A 20035-nucleotide genomic window follows, 5' to 3' on the forward strand; every position below is an offset into this window, starting at 1 on the left:
ATCTGGACAGTTCAATGACTTCTCAAGGCCACACAGCAAGCTGGGGGCCAAACCAGGAGGAAGACCTGGCTCCTAAAATCTCAGTCCGAAGGGTTTTCCTGTGTTTGGGGGCCCCACCAAGCAGGCCAATGAGGCCTCAAAGTTCTACTGCATAAAATGGGCAGAGTTGCGAGAAGTCTGCTTGTCAGGCTGCTGGGGTGTTTTCTGGAAGACACTTGGAGATGGCCATGGTTTGTCTGATCTAGAACCTGCTGTGCATGGTTCTCCCAGAGGCACCCTACAAGGTGTTCCTCAAAGGCACTCTTTCCAGAAAGCATTCACCACCAGGCAGTGGTCAGGGCTTTCCTCTGGGAAGACTTGGTCACAACATTCCTCTGGATGACTTGGTCACATATTTGTCCTTGAAAACTCGAGCAGCCAGAAAAGCAAGCCTGGAGCCCAAGCTCCACGTACTGATAGCTCCCTCCCTCCCTCCATCCCTCTGTGTCTGCCCCTCCCTCTCCCACTCTCTCTTTGTCTCTCTCTGTCTCTCTCCTCTCTCTCTCTCTCTCTCTCTCCCTCTCTCTCCCTCTCTCTCTCTCTCTCTCTCTCTCTCTCTCTCTCTCTCTCTCTCTCCACTCCCCTGCCTTGCTGGAAAGAATGGAGCAGCCTTGACCACACAATCGCTCACAGAATTAAGTAGCCAAAAATCACGTCGTCTAGACAAACAGATTTTATGGGTCCAATTAATTCCTGCTGGTCAAAAATAGGCATGCTTAATAAGCAGATATATTTAGAATCTGTCATTATCTGGTTCCCAGGGGAGAAACTTCAGCTCTTATTTCATAAACTCTAATTTCAAACAGAGCTCAGTTAACCCCCACTTCAGACCTCGTTCTCTTCCCCGATCGTGGGGAGAAGTGGGCAGGAGCCGGGCAGGGGGGAAGTAATCTGATCCCCGGAAGCCTCTGGAGTCCTGGGGAGCCTGAACCTCTAGGCCTGTCCCCTCTCAGCCAGCGTAAGTCAGAAGACACGATTGCTTCTTTGGGCAGCGTTGCCAGGAGTGGGGAGCTGCCGGGACAGCAGGGGTCCAGAACCATCTCCTTGTGCCAGTGTCTCATCTACCCCTGGGCCCCGAGCTCCACAGATGTCTATTGCCTGTGCCTCGGGGTCTGGGAGACCTCTAGGGCTGTGTGAGCTGTGGCACATCAGCTGTCCCTGTGAGGGCTTCGTTCTTGAGTCACTATTAGCGCTCAGGCCCGAGCAGAGGAGGCGGCTGCTGGCCGAGAACAGGACTGGGGGCCTAGAGGGTTCCAGATGCACCAGAGGTGGGCAGGAGGCACTGACAGGGTGAGCAGGTGAAGGGAAACCACGCCTGCTTTCAGGGCTGTGTCTTATGTCGGCAGTGGGGGTCCGGCTGCCTCCCAGAGCCACTCTGGGCCGCCCCCCATGCTGCTGCTCTCTGGTGAGTTAGAAATGAGGCACGGGGGGGCGGGGGGGCTGTAAGGATAGGGCCTTAGGGCTGTCCAGGGGGACTGCCCCTGGCCTTCAGGGGAGGTGGTGGCAGCTGTGCTGACAGCTCGGAGCCTGGAGCCTGCTTTGGATTCCGTGTCTCCCTCTCTCTCTGCCCCTCCCTTGCTCGCACTCTGTCTCTCTCTCTCTCTCTCTCTCTCTCTCTCTCTCTCTCAAAAATAAATAAACATTAAAAAAAAAAAAGAAGATAAAACTTAAAAAAAAAAAAAAAAACCTGCCAAGACCTCTAAGGTCACAAAGGCATAGGCTCAAGGCAGAGGCCCCAGCTGGGTGGCTGCCCCTGGCCACCCTTTGGCCCCACTGGCTGCCTCACCCACCCTGAGCAAAACGTTAGTGGCTCACGGGGCAGCCATGAATGACCAATATACACCATGCCCCAGCCCCTGGGTCACCAGCTGAAAGACTGTCAGATAAAGTGAGGAATGGGTCGCATTACCTGTGGAAGGTAGCCTTGACAAATGGTCAAGACTCCTTGGCTCCAAAATCGTCATTCCTCTGCCTAATGCCCACCGTTACCACCCTCCCACTATTTGGCAAACTCATAGTCATCTGTTAAGACCCAGCCCCAGCACATCTCCTCCGCGATGTCTGCCCTGACCTCTTCTCCCGAGGATTACCTCCATCTCATTTGTAACGGGGCCCGTGTGGTCTTCGTCTCTGTATCTCTAGATCCTGGCAAGGACCCGGATTAGGTCACAGATCCCATGACGTCATGCTGAATACACAGTGTCCCTCTCCGTGGGAGGCAAAGGTCTACGTTGGGGTGTCTGTACGTGGCTGTTCCTCCAGGATTTCCTCTCACCTTCCCCAGCCCATCTCAGCACCGCCCTCCGGGTTCCATCCTTTGCCAGGAAGGAGCACCTTCTCCAGGGTCGGTCTTTACTTGTCTTCTCTTCCTTCCCAGGCTGGTCGTGGGCGCTCCATTGGAAACCAACGGCCACCAGAAGACGGGAGATGTGTACAAGTGTCCGGTGACCCACGGGAACTGCACCAAGCTCAACCTGGGTAACATGAGCCACTGGTCTCCCCACAGTGAGGCCAACCATCGTCTAGGGCGGGACAATCTTTAAAGCACATCCATGCCCATAGTCACACAGTCACAGCCACCCTGGTACCGCTGCCCCCATTTTACAGACGAGCAAGCTGAGGCCAGAGAGAGGAAGAAACATTCCCAGAGCCATACAGCTTGTCAGGGGCCGGCTAGGATTCAAAGCAGGGCCCCCGGTGTTGCAGGCCGTTCCTCTTTCTGACTCATCCACGGCCCCTCAACACAAGGTTTGCACTCTTAGCAGGGGAAAAACATTTCCTGTCTTCTTTCCGATTTTGCAATAAGAATAGCCAGCATTCATATATCTTATATAATCTTCACCATGTGGCAGCCACTGCTTTAAGCACTTTTAGGAATTTTGACTCATCTGATCCCCTCGACAACCATACGAGATGGGGGGACCTGCCCAGGGTCACCTAGCTAATAAGCGGCAAGGCCAAGTTTCCACCCCAGGCAGTCCTCAGTAAGCAGCACTGCCTTTCTGAAATGAAGGCTTTGTCCTCGCCGAAGAGCCTTTGTACGATTCGTGTGTGTATCCATACATGTGCATCCGTTAAAACACACACACTGATCCTGTAAAGCACGTCCACCTTGTCCTAAATGTTGGACAGTGGCCGGGCCATCACGTTGCTTTCAGAAGGGAGCAAAAATTCCATTTGGGCTGAGAAGCTGTATTTCCAACCCTCCCATAAAGGACTGGCCTTTCCCAGGGCCAGGCCCCTTGGTCTTCCTGACTTCTAGAGAGGCGGCCTCTGCCCTACACGGCAGGGTGGGGCTCGCTGGGGAGGTGAAGGGAGGCAGTGTGGGCCTGGTGGGGGAGACGGCAGAGCTCCAAGAGATAAGCAGATGGATGAGAAGGTCTGCATCAAAGAGAAAGCCCCAGAACCCAGATCCCCAGGGTGGCCAGCTGGTCCCATCACACGGTGCTGGAAGCTCCCGCTGTCCACATCTGCCTCAGCGCCGTGGGTGGGAAGTTCAAACCCCAGCACAGCCGGGGCCCAGACTTCAGTGAGGAAATAAGCTGGGGGAAGCAAGAGCCTGGCTGGTGGCTCGCAGAACCCAGTCATCACCACCCTGAAGGCACAGGCTTCCCAAACAAGCCAAGCTGGGTTCCTTCTTCCACTTGGACAGTTTCGTCGCATCGTGTCCACAGGGAGCACACGTGCTCTCTCTGAGCCTCTGTTTGCTCATGTGTAAGGTGAGGTCCCCCTTTTCTGAGCACATTTTATGCCCCAAGCACCTTGCTAGTTTCTGGGGATACAGCAGGGAACAAGAAGCCAAGATCTCTGCTGGGAGGGAACAATAAGCAAGCAGACAAACGGGAAAGCAGTAGCAATAGATAGGGATATGCTTATAGGTAGTGATGAATGCTGTGTGATAACCCAGGGTGCTGTGATAAGAGAGGCTGGGTGGGGAGGGGGTTCTACCTTATAGCAAGGCGGTCAGGGGAGACCTCTTTAAGCAGTAACATTTGAGCAAAGGTCTGATGACGAGGAGTCAGGTGGAGCCAGAGCATCCCAGGCAGCAAGAGAACCAGTGCAAAGGCCCTGGGGTGGGAATGAGCTTACTCCATTGGAAGACAGAAAGAGGGGCCAAGTATCTGGGGCAGAGGGAGGGAGGATGGGAGTGGGAGGGATGAGCACTGGGCTCAGGGCTGGGGCCACCGAGAGGGGCTCCTGGTCCAGGTGGAGACACAGACACGTGAACCCATCAACCCATTGCTTAGTTTTCTCCACTGCTCTGGCTTCCACTGTGGATCCTATTTCCCTCCAAGGGAGGAGGAACCCCTCTGGCAGTGGGAGACATGAAGCCATCAGACCCTGGAAAACATTCCTGAACTTGGGCCTAAGCTGGGAGGTGGTGGGCAGCAAAGTGAGTCAGGGCGGAGGAAAAGTACTGATCAGGAAGCCCTGCGTTTGAGGAGTGTTCCTTTTCCTTTCACTGAAGAGAAAGTGCACAGCGGGAAGACCATCTGTCAGCTTATCCCCCCAGTGGAAAACGCTAGGCTGGGAAACCTGAGTCCTGGGTTTTCCTACGGCCTTTCCAGGCTATGAGCCTCACCAAGCCAGGAATGTTCTTTCTTCTCTCTCCAGGGAAGGCTAAGCGGGTGGCAGACATTCACAACTCAGTATGAAAAAGCCGATCACTGGCACTTTCTTCCCGACGGCTGGATGAAGTCGGGGTTTTAATGAAGGGCAGAGGCTCAGGCAGAGGAGGTGATTCTGGAAGGCAGATTCTGTGTGAGGCGGGGCTTGTGCCCCAGGGTCCTCAGACAACCCCACTGAGAAAGACGTTAACCTCTCCGGTTCGCAGAGGGGCAGACCAAACCCCAAGAGAGGGTAGTGGCTGCCCCAAGTCCTTGAGGCCCATACGCAGCAAAAGCAGGACTTAAGCCCAAGTCTTCCTTAACTCCAACACAAGGGTCTTCCTTATTAATCTCACCTGCTTCCGGGCGGGCAGTCTCACCTCCATCTCTGGGACCAGGAGGAAGGAGACGGCATGGGGAGGTGAGCTGAGGGCGTGCCTCTGACACAAGTGCAGTGCAGAACTCCCCAAGCCACTGAGGGGTGGAGGTCGCCCAGCCAGGGCTTGGAGCTTCCTCTCCGGATTTCTCACGACCCCCCCACTGCCGCCACAGCCCTGCCATGAGACGGGGAGCTCAGGATATAACGGTGCGCAGCCTGGGTTTGAGTCCCCACTCTTCTCATTGAGCAGCAAGTGACCTTCTAGAAGTCACTGACCCCTCTCCGCATCTCAATCTCCTCTTCTGTTGAATGGAAATGTTGACTTCGGGGCGTCCCAGGACCGAGAGGCAGTCCTGGGAGGGCACGTGTGGATGGTACTTTGTAAATGAGAGGCATTATAAAAACACAGTGTTATGACTACTCTTTTTCTCTCTGGCCTCTACGGACAGACAAAACAAAACAATCCCAGTCACTCATAACACAGCCAAGAGGGGCTGGATTTCAAAAGGAGCCTCACTACAAACTGAGGGAACCCAAAGAGAAAACAACAACAAACACAACGGCCCCCAGCCCCCAGCCCCAAGCGCAGTCAGGCCTGGCCTCTCCTAATGCCCGGCCCCAGGCCCTGCTAGCTCGTGCCCCCTTCATACTTCCAGTCACCAATGAAGCTAATTTAGCAAACCGTTCTGGGCAGAGGCCATCCATGTCCTTGGAGGTCAGCAGGGACGATATCTCGCCGCTCCTCACACTACGTGAAGATTGACCTGCTCTGGGTTTAATGCAATGCCCAGCTCGCTTTCCCCTGACCTCTACCCCCCCACACCCCATGCCCCTACACATGCGTAAACACACACACACTCACTCACTCACTCACTCACACACGTCCCAGCACACGTGTGGGGAATTCAAGCTTGCTTCCTTCCCCTCAGTGGCCTGCAAACTTATTTAGTACAACCTTAACAGAATTTTGTTGAGCAGTTCTGTTCTGCCACAACCCTCTCCCGACACTCAGTTGGCCGATGACCCTGCCTACTGAGCTCTCTTGGTGGCCAACCACGGAATGACATTCCCGCTACCCGCGAGAGAATCGGCTGTCCTGTGTCAGTTTACCTGGTGAGCAGAGAAGCAGAGTCACAAGTAGGACACGGACTGCCAAGTTTTGATGGCAGGCTGGCTTGCGGGCAGATGTGGAGGGGACACTGCAGAGAGGAAGCCAGCCTCAGTCGGGTGCTCTGGGAAGTGCAGGATGGAGGACGTGGGGAATGCTAGCGACCACTCAGATGTCTGGAGGAGGAAAAAGCTGGATGGGGCAACGGAAAGTTCTGCCGTGTGCAGACTGTGTGACCTTGGGCAGGTTGCTTGGCCTCTCTGAGACTCAGTTTGCTCATCTCTCAGGGAATTGTGAAGAAGTAATCAGACCAGGTCTAGGCAAGGCCTTCGTAAACCGTGAAGGGCTGCATGGACGTGCAGGCGAGCGAGGGCTCTAGAGGGGCAGGGGGAATTGGGGAGGACTCTGCCCGGCCCTGACCCTGCCACAAACACGTCTGGTGGCTGACGGCAGTGGCAGGCTCTGGGGCCAGGGTGGGGGTGGGGCTGCAGGCTAAGCTCCTCCCTCCCACCCCAGGAAGGGTCACTCTCTCCAACGTGTCTGAGCGGAAGGACAACATGCGTCTCGGCCTGAGCCTGGCCACCAACCCCAAGGACAACAGCTTCCTGGTAAGAGCCACCCACTCCACCCTCTCTCCAAGCCCCAGCCCCTCCTGCCCCCCCACCAGACCCCTTGGTTGGGGCCAGGAGAGGCAGGGGGTGAGGGGGCTCCTCTGAGGCGGAGCCCAAATCTGTGCTCCAGGTTCAATCAGAGAAACACCACACACCCTAAGAAGACTCTGGAGGGAAGCCATAAGTAGAAAACACAGATTTAGTACAACTGAGGGAAGAAACACAGAGTGACGGCCACCCGGAGTTAAATGGGAAGGCTTTCTGGAGGAGGTTTTCAATTTGCTTTTAAAGACCAGGCAATGGGGGCACCACGGTGGCTCAGTCGGTTGAATGTCTGACTTTGGCTCAGGTCATGATCTCACAGTTCGTGAGTTCAAGCGCCGCGTCGGGCTCTGTGCTGACAGCTCGGAGCCTGGAGCCTGCTTCAGATTCTGTGTCTCCCTCTCTCTCTGCCCCTCCCCTGCTCGCACTCTGTCTCTCTGTCTCTTGCTCGCTCTCTCTCAAAATAAATAAACATTTAAAAAATAGATAAAGAAGAGACAATGGGTCTTAGCAAGGAAGAAAGCAGAGGGGGTGCATGCACTGAAGTGCTGGGGACATTTCTTCATTTAAATTATAATTTTTTGAGCACTTACGATGTGCTGAGCACATGCCGGGCACTGGGGAGTCAGCAGTCAACAGAGCTCGTGCCCTGCTGGGGCCTAATGCTGGTCGGGGAGAGCTGATAAGCCAGTGAGTAGTGTAAACGTGATGCTGGGGCAGAAACAGCTGCTCTCAGGTCTCTGCACCCTGCCCACGCGAGTGCATGCGCACTTTACACGCAGTCAGCAAGTGTGGGTGTAGGTATCATGGTGGGCACTGCCTACTTCCTGCCACCACAAGCTGGATGATGCTGGGGATTCAAAACAGGATCCTGCTGGGACTGATAGTTCTAGAAATGGCTGCAAGAGAGGATTTCAGAGAAAAATTACCCAGAAAGACCAATAAAATAATCCACTCATTTTAAGATAGGAGGGCTTGTGTCACTCTTCGTTCTTGTCCAAGGCTGTCCTTGGACAGACGGACAGATGGAACGTCCAGGGTGTGGATCACCAAACACCAGGACAACGAGATGACTGGGATGCCCAGGGGCTTAAGGAGAGCACAGTAGCCCTGCCAGGGAAAGCCCCGAGATGTCTCTGTGTATGGCTGGCCCCACAGCCTTTCACCATCCCAGCCAAGGGCAAATAAGACCCTGGGTCCTGTCCACACACAGACCTGTCAGGGGCTTTGTTGCTACTCCCTTTTTTTTCTGAGGCTCCTTGTCATGCTCCTACCAAGTTGATTTCACCTACTTCACAAGGTGGGATGAAAGCAAGCCCAAGAAGGATGGTGTGATACACCCTCTGGGGCTTCTGTGCATTGGTTAAGTCCCTGTGCATTGGTTAAGAAACCTTTTATAAAATGTTTATTTATTTATTTTGAGAGATAAAGAGAGTGTGGGCAGGGGGAGGGGCAGAGAGAAAAGGAGAGAGAGAATCTCAAGCAGATTCCACACTGTCTGTGCAGAGCCCAATGTGGGGCTCAGTCTCACGAACCATAAGATCATGACCTGAGCCAAAATCAAGAGTTGGATGCTTAACCAACTGAGCCACCCAGGCACCCATAAATAGCAACTTTTGTTCACTCATTCACTCATTTATTCATCCATTCACACTTCACTCATCAGTCCATCCCCCAACCAATTATTTGTCTCTCTATTCATCTATTTATCCACCCATTCATTCATCCTTCCATCCATCCCTTCCTACACCCATCCATCATCTATCCACCCATTCATCCATCCATCATTTATCTACCTATCCATCCATCCATCATCCATCCATCTGATATCCATCATCCATCCACCCAGCCATCCTTCCATCCATCCATCTATCCATCCATCCGTCCTTCATCCACTCACCCATCCATCCATTACCTACCCATTTGTCCATGATGCATCTACCCACCATCCATAATCCACTATTCCTCCATCCATCATCCATTCATCCATCCATCATCTATCCACCCATCCATCTATCCCTCTAGCCATAATCTATCACCCACCCTCCTATTCTTTATTCTCCCCATACTTCCAGAAATAATTTACTGCAGCTTCAACAGAGGACACAGATAAAACTAAACCTTTAAAATCTGAGTACGAAAAGAAAGTTAATCAAAGAAAGAGGTTAGAAATGGAATAATTATTTTTCCAAACCAAAGGAAATTACAGCACAAACTTTAGTCCTGCGTTTCCTGGCACAGTACAAAAATGGAGACATGGAGCTGGGCTTTCATTTTTAATGACCCTGACTCTGAGGACTTATCAGTCTTTAAATCAGGAGCTGACATCAATATTTTGGGTAGCAAATTTCAGGGAAAAAAGCAGAAACATTCTTTTTTCTTTCCCCGCGAAGAGGCATGAGCATGTTATTGGGACCTGGAAGTCTTTTCAGTAAGGACGTTCAGGTGACCTCTTCAGAGAGGCTCTTCTAGTGACCTTGAAGGGTCCACTCCCATGGATGATCCTGTGTGGTGGGTGGGGTGGGCAGGTAGGGTAGAGTCATAACTCTAGATGATGGAGTCGAGAATGGGACCCTTGAAAATACAACAAAGGAGGACTCCAAAATTAGTTTTTCTCTATTCCACCCGAAACCAAGGGAACTAGAACACATTATGGCAAGAAAGAATTCAGTTAGACTCCAAGAAGACTCTCTAAGTCCTGGGAGTACCAATAGTCAGAGGATGCTTTGGGTCATGGAGGTTGGGCTGGGCCAAAGGCTATTGGGCCTGGACCCTCCCAGAGACCCCTACTGACTGGGGGTCTGGACTGTGTTTCACAGGCCTGCAGCCCCCTCTGGTCTCATGAGTGTGGGAGTTCCTACTACACCACAGGGATGTGTTCGCGAGTCAACTCCAACTTCAGGTTCGCCAAGACGGTGGCCCCCGCTCTCCAAAGTAAGTAGCTTCAAATCGGTAGATCCATGCAGGGTGGCTGACAGTCACGGGAGGCTCTGAGTTCTGATCACCACCACAAAGCCGCACGGGGACTCTAGCCCCGCCCTGATCCAGAACCTGCTTAGCTCCACCCTTCTCCAGAACCTGTGGCTAGCCCTGCCCTGATGCAGAACCTGCGGGTTACCCAGAGTGATGGCAGGCAGCAAGTGAGCCGAGGTTATGAAGACAATCCTGGCAACTAGAGAGGCTCACTGCAAACCCACTGTGAGTGGGGGAGGGGATGCTGGGCCAGCTATGTATAGCAGGCAAGCTGTGCACAGCACAACTTTGGGGACGTTGTTCACTTAGACTACAATGTGAATGGTGCCCTCTGATGTTGTGCAATGCAGTTGCCTGTAGGTGGAAGGCCAAGGAAAACAGAATTATCCCTGGTAACAGTCCCCTCTAACTGGTGTTCCTGGATATCAGGAGGCTCCACCCCGCTTGCCCAGAGCCTCATGGAACACAAAACCTCCCACTCGCTCCCCACCCGCCGAGAAAATCCGGGGAAAAATATTCAGACCTTGTCTCCGGCAAGCCCAAACTACTTGGCTCTGAGCCTCACTGTTTCCTCTGAGCTGAATACCATCACCCAAGCAGCTGCTAACCGTTTTATTGAGGGTGAGGGGATTAGCACCTCTGGCTAACAGCAGCCTCCCTGCAAACAACACGGCCCAATCAGAGATGGAAGGATGATGCATGGGGTGGGTGGGGGTGGGTGGGGAGGGAGCATCAGCCAGCAGGGGCTGGAGAGTGGTTCTTTTAAGGGAAAGGAGGAGGTGTTGATTCTATGCTCCCAGAGTGGCCAAGGGAAAGGAGGTGCTGTGGCTGGGGAGGAGGCCCAAGGTCAGTCACATGAGCTGTGAACAGGGAACCTCACCCCAGGCCAACATATGACCATCCAGGCCTCCGGAAGCTCCTCTGATGGAGGCCTGCTCATCTGGCTGGGAGTTTATCAAGCACAGGTCCCAGGGCACCCCTTTTGGAGGCTGTAACTCAGTATATCTGGGACAAGCCCCAGGGTGTGTGTGAGTGTGAGTGTGAGTGTGTGTGTGTGTGTGTGTGTGTGTGTGTTCACCGGAGTGTTCAGCCCTGTTTAGGAGCCATAGATGTAAAGCAAAGTTCTTCTCAAGATGATTCAAAAGAAAAATGTGAAATTGCAAGAAAGAAATCAGCAGTAATAAATGCATTCTAATGAAGATGGCTTAAAAAACAAGAGAAACCTGGCTCCTACCGCCAGATTAGGAACTCCCCCTAATTAAGGAATTGCTGTCGTGGTCACCGCTGTGGCCACTGGCACCGCACAGCTGCTTGGTCCACAGGCGTGGAGCTAAACCAGCCTGGAAAAGGACAAAGCTGTCTGGTGCTGTCCGCCCAGAAGTATTGGGCCATCACACGTTGCACACGGCGTGCAGGTGGGGACAAGAACGTCTACACGACTCTAAAGCAGAGGTGATTGTGAGCCTCCCAGTCACCCAAACGCTTCTAAAATGCCCTCCCAGACACAAAGCCTGCACCTTCTTGTCTCTGGTGGGCACTGACTTCATCAGAGCGCACCTTCACAATACAGGAGTTACTGGAATCGTTAACACACAGAAGGTTTCTGCCATATTGCTATAAAGTAGATTTTACAACAGTGTGAAAATTCTCCAGTAAAAGTCAACAGATACCCAGTATTTCCACATGATATCATGTCGTGTAGTGTATATCACATCACATCGGGACAACTAATTGCAAAGTAACCCCAACTGTTGACAAAGAGGACGAAGTTATTCAGATTTTAAAAGAAGGTTTTTGCATTTGTTACGGTACCAACGTTTCTTTGTCGGTTTTTATTGTTCGTTGTAACGCGATGTTAATATTACGAGAATATAGAGAAACCTTTATGCTCAGAGCAGAGATAAATGCACAAACGCTTGACCCGATGATGTCATTGTCACGTTCACAGAGTAGTTTGCTTTAAAACATAGGGGAAAAAAATGAAAAGAGGGTCAGTTAAGATTCCTTGAGCACTGACTTTGCGCTCAGTTCTGTAGAAGCCTCGTCTCCTTGATTCCTCAGGACGACCTCTCCTATCGTCACACCTGTTTTACAGCAGAGAACTGACCCTGAGAGGTTAGGTTACTTGCCCAAGGTCACACAGCTAGTGCTCAGCCAAGCCAGGAGTCACACAGTCTGATGCGGGATCCCACAGTCTTAGCCGGCACACCATAAAAAGTGAAACTCATTCATTTGGACTAAATGTGGTAAGTGCAGCCTGCCATTGCAGTAAAACAAATGACAGGGAGCTACTGATCCGGGCAGGATGGCTGCCTCAGAAACATTAACCCAGCCGGTGGCAGGTTAGTCCCTGATGAAGAGCGGAGGCAATCAGGCTGAATTTAAGCTTGGTCCGAACAGCCAGCACAGAGTGGTTGAGCTGAGCCAGGAGTTCCTGGGCTCATCATTCATGTCGCCCAAATTAGCCACTAGCCCAAGGACAGCTCCCCAGGTAAGGGAATTATATACACATGACAGGGGCCTTCTTCTGTTGTCCTTTGGGCACTCGCCTGGAGGATCAGAGACTGAAAGCAGACGCTGACTCACTGGGCAGCCATGACCGTGTCCCCACTTCCCAGGGTGCCAGACCTACATGGACATCGTCATTGTCCTAGATGGCTCCAACAGCATCTACCCCTGGGTGGAGGTTCAGCACTTCCTCATCAACATCCTGAAGAAGTTTTACATCGGCCCTGGGCAGATCCAGGTGAGCATCTCTGGAACTCTCTCCTCCTCTGAATAGGGCTCCCCAAACCTATGGAAGACGCCACCCTGGGTGAGGGAGGAGTGCATCCTTGCATGTGCTGGCAAGATGTAGGTGCAAGGGTCAGTGCCAGGCCCTGAGCCCAGGACACCCAACTCTGCTCGGCACATCCGGGGACAGTTTGGGGGAGGCCCCACTTCACTGGTCAAACCTATCTTCCGGGATAGATGCCACCTATTAAGAAAGACTTTAGCCAGGTAACCAGGTAGAGTGAAGGTAGGAAAGGTCACGTAGAACCCTGCCAAGTGAGGCACAGGGGAGGATTAGACACACTGATCTTGAGAGAAGACTCAGGGGGAGGTCATAGCCAAGTGAGGGTTGACATATAGGAGGGACAAGGTGGCAGATTTCAAGTCAATCTAAGAAATTACTCCGTAGCAACTACAGCTGTTAAAAAGGGAGTGAGTTTCCTCATGACTGGAAGATCATCTTTAGGATATGGTGGGTGCATGTCCAGCATTAGAAAGGTACCAGATAAACTCGGGCCCCATCCAACAGGAAGGCTTTCTCATTCTAATCCCCCTGTAAGTCTTTTAAGGTTTTTTGTTTACTTCGAGGCTATGAATACTGTCTATATCTTATCAGCCTTGGGGATAAAAGAATCTCTTCTCTTCTAAGTTTTGAGGAAACTTAGTTCCAGCGTTCGGTGAAGAATGCCACAACGCTCCAGCCACGTGGCTGCTAATATTTTAGGCTTCAATTCTGTGCTCCAGCAAGAAACAGAATCTGTTGGGGCTTTCTTTAAATCACAGCCTCCCCTCTCGAGAGGCACCTTCCACCTGTGTCACCAAGCCATCCATTCATTCCCAGAGCTTTCCCGAACTGCTGCTCTTCCCAGGTACTCTCCAGCCTTCCTCGTTTTCGAACAGTCACAGACAGACAGAGAGACGACTCTGGGGAGCCTCACCTCCAAAGGTCCAGCTCTCAGGGACCAAGATGTTCTGTCGTCCTCTCCCCTGCCTTGCAGGTTGGGGTTGTCCAGTACGGAGAAGACGTGGTGCATGAATTTCACCTCAATGACTACAGGTCTGTAAGAGATGTGGTAGAAGCCGCCAGCCACATTGAGCAGAGAGGAGGAACAGAGACCCGGACAGCATTTGGCATCGAATTTGCTCGGTAAAAAAAAGATCCTAGTCAAATAGAAATAATAATAATCTACTTAAATCTCAGATAACTGTGCTAGTTACATACTGCTGTATAACAATCCTCTACAAAATTCCCTGCCTTGAGACAATAATTTATTAACCCCTCAAACCTCTGGGGGTGGCTGGGCTCAGCTGGTCAATTCTCTCTTGGCATCTCTCCTGTGGTGGTAGTCTGGTATGTCAGCTGGGGCTGTTGTCATCTGAGGAGCTGACTGGACTGGACTTCCAAAATGGCGCACCCATGTGGCTGGCAGTTGCTCTGGGCTGTTGGCTGGGAGCTCGGTGTGGGTGTGGGCTGGCGACCTGAGCACCCACACGTGGCCATGTGGCTCCGAGAGGGAGTGTCCCAAGAGAGCTTTCCAGCGGGCCCACACAGGAACTCTGAGATTGCCTATGACCTAGCCCCCAAAGTCCCGGCTATAACTTCTGTCGTATTCTACTGATAGAGTGAGCCATTAAGGCCAGCCCAGATTCTAGGGGAAGAGCATTTGACTCTGCCCCTTGATGGAGGAATGGAGAGGTTACATCACAGAAGAACGTTTGGGATGGGAGGTATTGTTGCAAATGACTATGGAAAATGGGCTGTGCCGCAGAGACCCTATAAAAAGTTTGTAGGTTCCATGAGGGCAGAATCTTCCTGTGGAGTATCTGTCATCAATGGAGTATGAGGAACACGGGTAAGTCTAACTTCTGAGGTTATGGAGTAACGAGGCTGCCTCCTTAAAAATCACACCCGAACTCACTCACAATGATAATGAAGGTTACCTCTAGAAGATGCCCTCACAGATGGCTTTGTGCTGGCTCCAGTGAGACTGCCATTACGCAAAACGTTGTGCTCACCCCCACTGAAATCAGTGAGTGATTTTAGAAGCAATTCCCCAAGATCTTTCAAGCTGAGCCCTAAACTCCTAAGGCATATAGATTATAAATGTATACATCTTACACCTATGGACATGAATTCCACTATGGCCATTGAGACCACAGGCTCATTCTCTGGTAGTCCCACCTCACATAGGATTAGCTGATGTGTTTAACAGAATTCCACAGTGTGAGAGCTACTTAGGAGTTAGGAGCTACTTAGGAGATTTCAGGTGGTCAAACAATTACATTTTTTTCCAACCTTACGATTCTTTATAATTAAGTTACGGCTCCACTAATCAACTTCTGTTTGCTGATAAAACTCACTCAAACTTTTTCCTAAAGGAACTTCCTCTGTGTAAAGATGGCTTTTACCCATCCTCACAAGGAGTGGGCCATTTTGCTGTTTTGCTGTCACTGGGATGAGTCCCTGGGGCCCCCATCAGGCCCTTGTGAAATTGCTGGGGCAACAGAGGAAGCCCATGCCCACTGAGCTATTGCTTCCTCAGCGTGAACTAAGTGACTTATACAGGGGTGTAGCCGACCACCCCCAGAACGATTACGAGTACGCAATCCGGCAAGTCGTTTGAATTCAGTCGTGACTCATGAGCACCACTGGGCTATGCAGTCTACACCTCAAATGAGGTTTGAAATATGATCTTCTCAGCCTGCCAAGTCCCAAGTTACAGGGGGTGTGTTTTAAGGGAAAATGCTCTCCTTGCTTATTCACGATGCATTTTTTCTGGGCACCTGAAAAAGTAAAAAGATCCAGGCCATGGACTTGAGGGGTTATCAAAGCTGGTAATCTGTGGCTCCTGGACCAATAGGGAAACTCTGAAAAGCATCAGTCTAACTCAGTAAGGATGAGAGGGTAGGATCCAAGGAAGGATTGCCAAGAGGGGCTGGCATTTGGCTTGTCCCAGGAAGACCCCAGGATTCAATCAGGAGAGGTGAAAAGGAGACATTCCTCCTGACTAAGGGTAGAAGAGGGGGAAACTCAAGGAATCCTTATGTTTAGAGCCTTTTGAGCATGGTGTGAGGTTTGTGTTGGGGCAGGGGGTATTGAAGCCAGATTGTGAGGATGATAATGTCGTAGCTAGAACAACCATGACTGGCCACGGAAGGGTCTTAGGCTTGAGAGTGTTTTCATCAGATATGCACATAAAGGTGAATCTAATAGTCATGTATGGCTTGGGGGCCATGGGGATAATGATGTCATTCCAACTGAGCTCACTCAACACTTTTTATTGAGGGGAGCAAGCAGGAAGAAGGGCTTGGAAGGACAGAAGGACAAAAGGGCCAGATTACGATGGGCTGGTGGGCCATTCTCAGGACCCCAGAGACATGGGAGCCAGTGAAGATTTTGAGCAGAAAGGAGACATGATATGGCCTACTTTTCCATAGATCATTCTGGCTTCCAGGTTCACAGAAACTGTTGTAAGTATAAGTCTCTCACTGTTCTTAAGGAACTTATAATCTGATTTACAAAGGAATAAATCCGAGGATTTTTACTCGGTAGAAAATCACAATTTTAAATCTGATGAATCATGTCAATATTTACCCCATTACAAATGCATACAGATATTCACACAATTCTATATGAAAATATGAACCTAAAATTTTTCTTGACTCCATATATAATAAAACCTGTTTTTCCCCTGCCATACTTTTTTATATGGAGTTTCATGCCTCAGCCTGATCCTTCAATGAGTTTATGGAAACATCTAGAATATCTTTTGATGAACTAGCAGAGTTCTTGCTCCACTGGGTGAGGCTTAAGCTCAAAAGTCGCTGTAGTCATGTCAATTGTGCCTCTGGCCTCCTTCAGTTCATGGCTCATATTAAAATACGAGGTGTTTTTTTTTTCTTTAAATGTTTACTTATTTTTGAGAGAGGGGGGTGGGATGGGCAGAGAGAGAGGAGGACAGAGGATCTGAAGTGGGCTCTGAGCTGACAGCAGGGAGCCCGAGGTGGGGCTCGAACTCACGAACCGTGAGGTCATGACCTGAGCCAAAGTCGGATGCTTAACCGACTGAGCCACCCAGGTGCCCCCAAGGGTTTTTTGTGGTTTTTTTTTAAGCCAGTATATCCACAACATCATAGAGCTGAGAGAATGGCAGATGGTCTGTTTCTCTTCACTGGGAGCTTTGAAGATGCTCTGAACTAACTTATTCCAGGTTTTGTGAATTCGTCAACATCTAAACCATGCATGTCAAGCTCATCAGCTTCCGTGTAACAAGAGATTCGTGTGGTACGGAGCTTGAACCTAGCAATGCAGAGCTTAACTCCACGGGTCAGACCCCAGGGGGTCAACATAGAATCTAAGGGAAGCATCTGGTTTTAGATCCTTATTGGAAAATTCTACCTGCTGGGCCAGATTTTTGGTTTAGACCATGTCTGTCCTACTCAGAACCTCACGATCTAAAGGAGGGTTGTCCACAGAGGCGCCAAGAGCCAGAATGGTTCCACAGCCAGTTTTCATGCTTCTGAAATGGGTTGCTAGCTGTAAGAGCCTCTCTGCAGCATCATGGGTCAGCGTGCCAGGCCCCTTGCCCTTGGCTGGATTGCCCGAGAGGCAGGCCAAGCACCTGCTCCAGGCACAAAACAAAGTAAAAAGCAAGAGAGAGGAATATTTGTCATGGAATTTGATATTTAATCGTTCCCAAAATGGAATCAAAGTAGTCCTCGTGGGGAAAAGCAGAACTTTGTCGGATGTCATTATGTGTATTTTATGGATTAGTGTTGTTTGGGTGTTGAATTACTCTGGCCTGTCACCTTTTCAGTATGTAGGGAAGTGGTCCTCAACCCCGGTATTCATTCTTTTGAAAAATACTGATGGGGCACCGGGGCGGCTCAGTTGGTTAAGCATCTGACTTCAGCTCAGGTCATGATCTTGTGCTTTGAGGGTTCAAGTCCTGTGTCAGGCTCTTTGCTGACAGCTCAGAGCCTGGAGCCTGCTTCGGATTCTGTGTCTCCCTCTCTTTCTGTCCCTCCTGTGTTCAATCACTCTCTCTCTCTCTCTCTCTCTCTCAAAAAATGAATAAAAACATTTTTAAAAATTTTTAATGAAAAAATGGCCTGATTTCCAGGCAATGCCCCAGAGATGCTGATTACATGCCCAGGTGGGGCCTAGCCATTGGCATTTTTTTTTAACTCCCCCCGGTGATTCTAACGTACAGCTGGGTTTTTGAGCCACTAACTTAGGGTGTCTAAAGGTCTCCATCTGACCTTGAACTTTCCTCCCAAACCCACCCGCTCCCTCTGCTTGCCCAAAACAGCATGGTCAGGACCCTAAAGAGGCTCTTTAAAGTTACTTTTTAAAGACAAGCAGATACATGACCTATCTGAGTAGCTGGCAAATGAGTAGTGTGGGCACCTCAACCCAGCTTCTTCTTTGGTTTGAAATCCCAACCCTATTGGGTTGCTCCCCCGGGGAGGTGAGGGGGCTCGTCTCCATATCTGCGGCAGCCCCTCTGGAGGATCGCTGGGAGCTGCCGCATCCCTACATCTCTCTTGTGACGCTCCCCCTGTGCTCTGTTTTCAGCTCAGAGGCTTTCCAGAAAGGCGGAAGGAAAGGGGCCAAGAAGGTGATGATTGTCATCACAGATGGGGAGTCCCATGACAGCCCAGACCTGGAGAAGGTGATCCAGCAAAGCGAGAGAGACAACGTGACCAGATACGCTGTGGCCGTGAGTCCTGCCCCACCTGTCCCACCCTCCGCCCCTAGAGGCTTTACCGTCAGACCCCTGAGGACTCCCAGGGGCATTTTCTGGGTAGTGAGCAAGCTGCCCAGGCCCCCGGACGGGCCTCTTCTTGTTTCATCCTCTCCTAAAGAGCACCTTGGGAATTTTCTTTCAGCACTGTCGAGGGCTATCTGCAACGGTTGAGGACAGGCTGGGGGTTGGGGGAGAGTTCCTTCATTGCCAAAACCTTCAAAACATAAGAAAACACCCCCAAGCCACCCAGCCCCCAGAACCCTATCTTAGAACAGGGGCCTTATCTGCCCCCTACAAAACAGCCTGTTTCAAAATGCAGGTGGGCCCCTGAGTTCTGCCCATGGCAACCAAAAAGGGCTCCAGCCACGCGGGGTCAGGGGCCGCGGGGCTGTGGGGAGGTCTGTGCCAAGTCCTGGTTTGTCGCCCTGCCCCCGTTCCCTGGCAGGTCCTGGGCTACTACAACCGCAGGGGGATCAATCCAGAAGCTTTTCTAAATGAGATCAAATACATCGCCAGTGACCCTGATGACAAGCACTTCTTCAACGTTACTGACGAGGCGGCCCTGAAGGACATTGTTGATGCCCTGGGGGACAGGATCTTCAGCTTGGAAGGTGAGGGGTACATACCAAGAGGGGTCTATGCTCCTGGGCTCACACCAGGTGAACCCCATAGAGCAAGATCCAGGCCCACAACACAGAAAGCTTTAGCAGGAGTTATCCCTTCATGATAGGGCCCTGGTATTCTGTGCTGGACCTCACAGACAGCCCTGGACGGTGGCTTTGCTGACATTCTCCTTTTACCACCGAGGAACTGGAAGCTCATAAGACCTAAGTGACTTGCCAAAGCTTCCACAGCTTTGGGAAGAGATGGGCTTTGAACTAGAGTTGCCATATTTAGCAAATATAAAATACGATGTTTGTGGCAGACCTATACTAGGAAATTATCTGCTGATTGTCTGAAATTCAAGTTTATTTATTCATTCTTTAACTTTTTAATGTTTATTGATTTTTGAGAGGGAGAGAGAGAGAGACAGTGTGAGGAGGGGAGGGGCAGAGAGCGAGGGAAAAGGATCTGAAGCGGGCTCTGTGCCGAGCTTGATGTGGGGCTCGAACTCATGAACCGTGAGATCACGACCTGAGCCGAAGTCGGACGCTCAACCGGCTGGGCCACCCAGACATCCCTCTCCTTACTGTTTAAACTTCGGTTTCAATGGCACGGATCTCCTCTGAGCCATGTGTTGCTATAGCCTTTCCTCCCAACACGGGGCTGGGCCACATGGGGGGGATGGTAAACAGAGATAAAAAGCAGTGTGGACAAGCCCGAGCAGTCTGCAGCACTTTGGAAAAGATGAGCTACAGACACACGAGGAGACGAAAGCAGCCCTCATCCACAAGGATAAAGGAATAGAAACTTTGAACCTGAGTTTCAACACTCCCACCAGAACTTAAAGTACTCAGCTGAGTGTATTTCTCCCAGAAATGGTTGCCTTTGGGTGTTGAGAAGATCGGTGCCGGTGACATGTTCCGGGAGGCCCTCTATGGGGAGGGGCTTTCAGCACACATGGGTTACTTGTGCAAATCTGGGGTGGTGACAGGTCCCCCTCCCGAGGGTTCGATTCAATGTTTGGGAATCATCCAGAGGCATCTGGAACCAAATCTGGTGAATAATAGGAATGAGAGAAGTGAGGAAAGAAATGGAATTTCCATTTCTTGCCAACGATGGATATTGTTTCTTTCCATGTGCTTTACTTGCTC

At 51.0% G+C, this 20035-nt stretch overlaps 1 protein-coding gene across 1 annotated transcript in view; it reads left to right on the plus strand.

Annotated features, from left to right (window-relative positions):
• ITGA11 (integrin subunit alpha 11) overlaps window positions 1-20035 on the plus strand; it is a 125080-nt gene that overhangs the window by 60678 nt on the left and 44367 nt on the right. The window contains exons 3-9 of the mRNA XM_060618184.3: window positions 2417-2517; window positions 6650-6741; window positions 9606-9720; window positions 12378-12505; window positions 13530-13678; window positions 18110-18254; window positions 18727-18892. Coding sequence (XP_060474167.2) covers window positions 2417-2517; window positions 6650-6741; window positions 9606-9720; window positions 12378-12505; window positions 13530-13678; window positions 18110-18254; window positions 18727-18892 — 896 coding nt within the window. The remainder of the gene's footprint in view (window positions 1-2416; window positions 2518-6649; window positions 6742-9605; window positions 9721-12377; window positions 12506-13529; window positions 13679-18109; window positions 18255-18726; window positions 18893-20035) is intronic.

This window comes from Panthera onca, chromosome B3, assembly GCF_046562875.1.
Source record: "Panthera onca isolate mPanOnc1 chromosome B3, mPanOnc1 haplotype 2, whole genome shotgun sequence".
NCBI classification, from domain to species: Eukaryota; Metazoa; Chordata; class Mammalia; order Carnivora; family Felidae; genus Panthera; species Panthera onca.